This window comes from Eimeria mitis, genomic scaffold (genome assembly GCF_000499745.2).
Source record: "Eimeria mitis Houghton genomic scaffold, Emh_scaff4463, whole genome shotgun sequence".
In the NCBI taxonomy this organism is placed as follows: Eukaryota; Apicomplexa; class Conoidasida; order Eucoccidiorida; family Eimeriidae; genus Eimeria; species Eimeria mitis.
In genome coordinates this window covers 3,422-3,819 of record NW_013572779.1, presented here as the reverse complement: position 1 = coordinate 3,819, position 398 = coordinate 3,422, and the positions used below count along the sequence as shown (strand labels likewise).

The 398-nt window shown below is 69.1% G+C and overlaps 1 protein-coding gene across 1 annotated transcript in view; it reads left to right on the top strand.

Moving 5' to 3' along the window:
- Nucleotides 1-110: 110 nt before the first annotated feature.
- The window catches only part of EMH_0075360 (uncharacterized protein), a gene marked incomplete at both ends in the record, with an annotated part of 1,734 nt that continues 1,446 nt past the window's right edge, over nt 111-398 (top strand). Inside the window, one exon of the mRNA XM_013499586.1 lies at nt 111-398. Coding sequence (XP_013355040.1) covers nt 111-398 — 288 coding nt within the window.

The window sequence follows — 398 nt, the reverse complement described above, 5'->3', positions numbered from 1 at the left end:
GCCCCAAGTCCCCCACGAGCCAGCAGATACGCCGGCGGCCCCCATCCTTAACGAACAAGGGGGCCCCCCGTCCGGGGTTACCTGGCGACGCTGCCAGGGGGGGCCCCCTCATGGGCTCGCAGGGGGATTGTCAGGCCCCCTGTGGAGTCGGTCCGTACTTCGTTCATGGGGGCCCCCCCTCCATGCAGGGAGAAGGTGGTCACGGCCTGTCTAGGGGCCCTCTTACTTCTACCTCAGGGGCTGCCTTTGCCCCTAAGGGCCCTGGGGAGGCCCCCGCAGGGTGGGTACAAAGAGGAGGTGCTGGCGATGGCGATGTAGGAGAGCTGCCAGAGGAGGAGGCGGGAGCAGGCTCGCAAGGGGGCAGCAAGGCTGAGGGGCCAGTCCCATGGGGCCCCTCC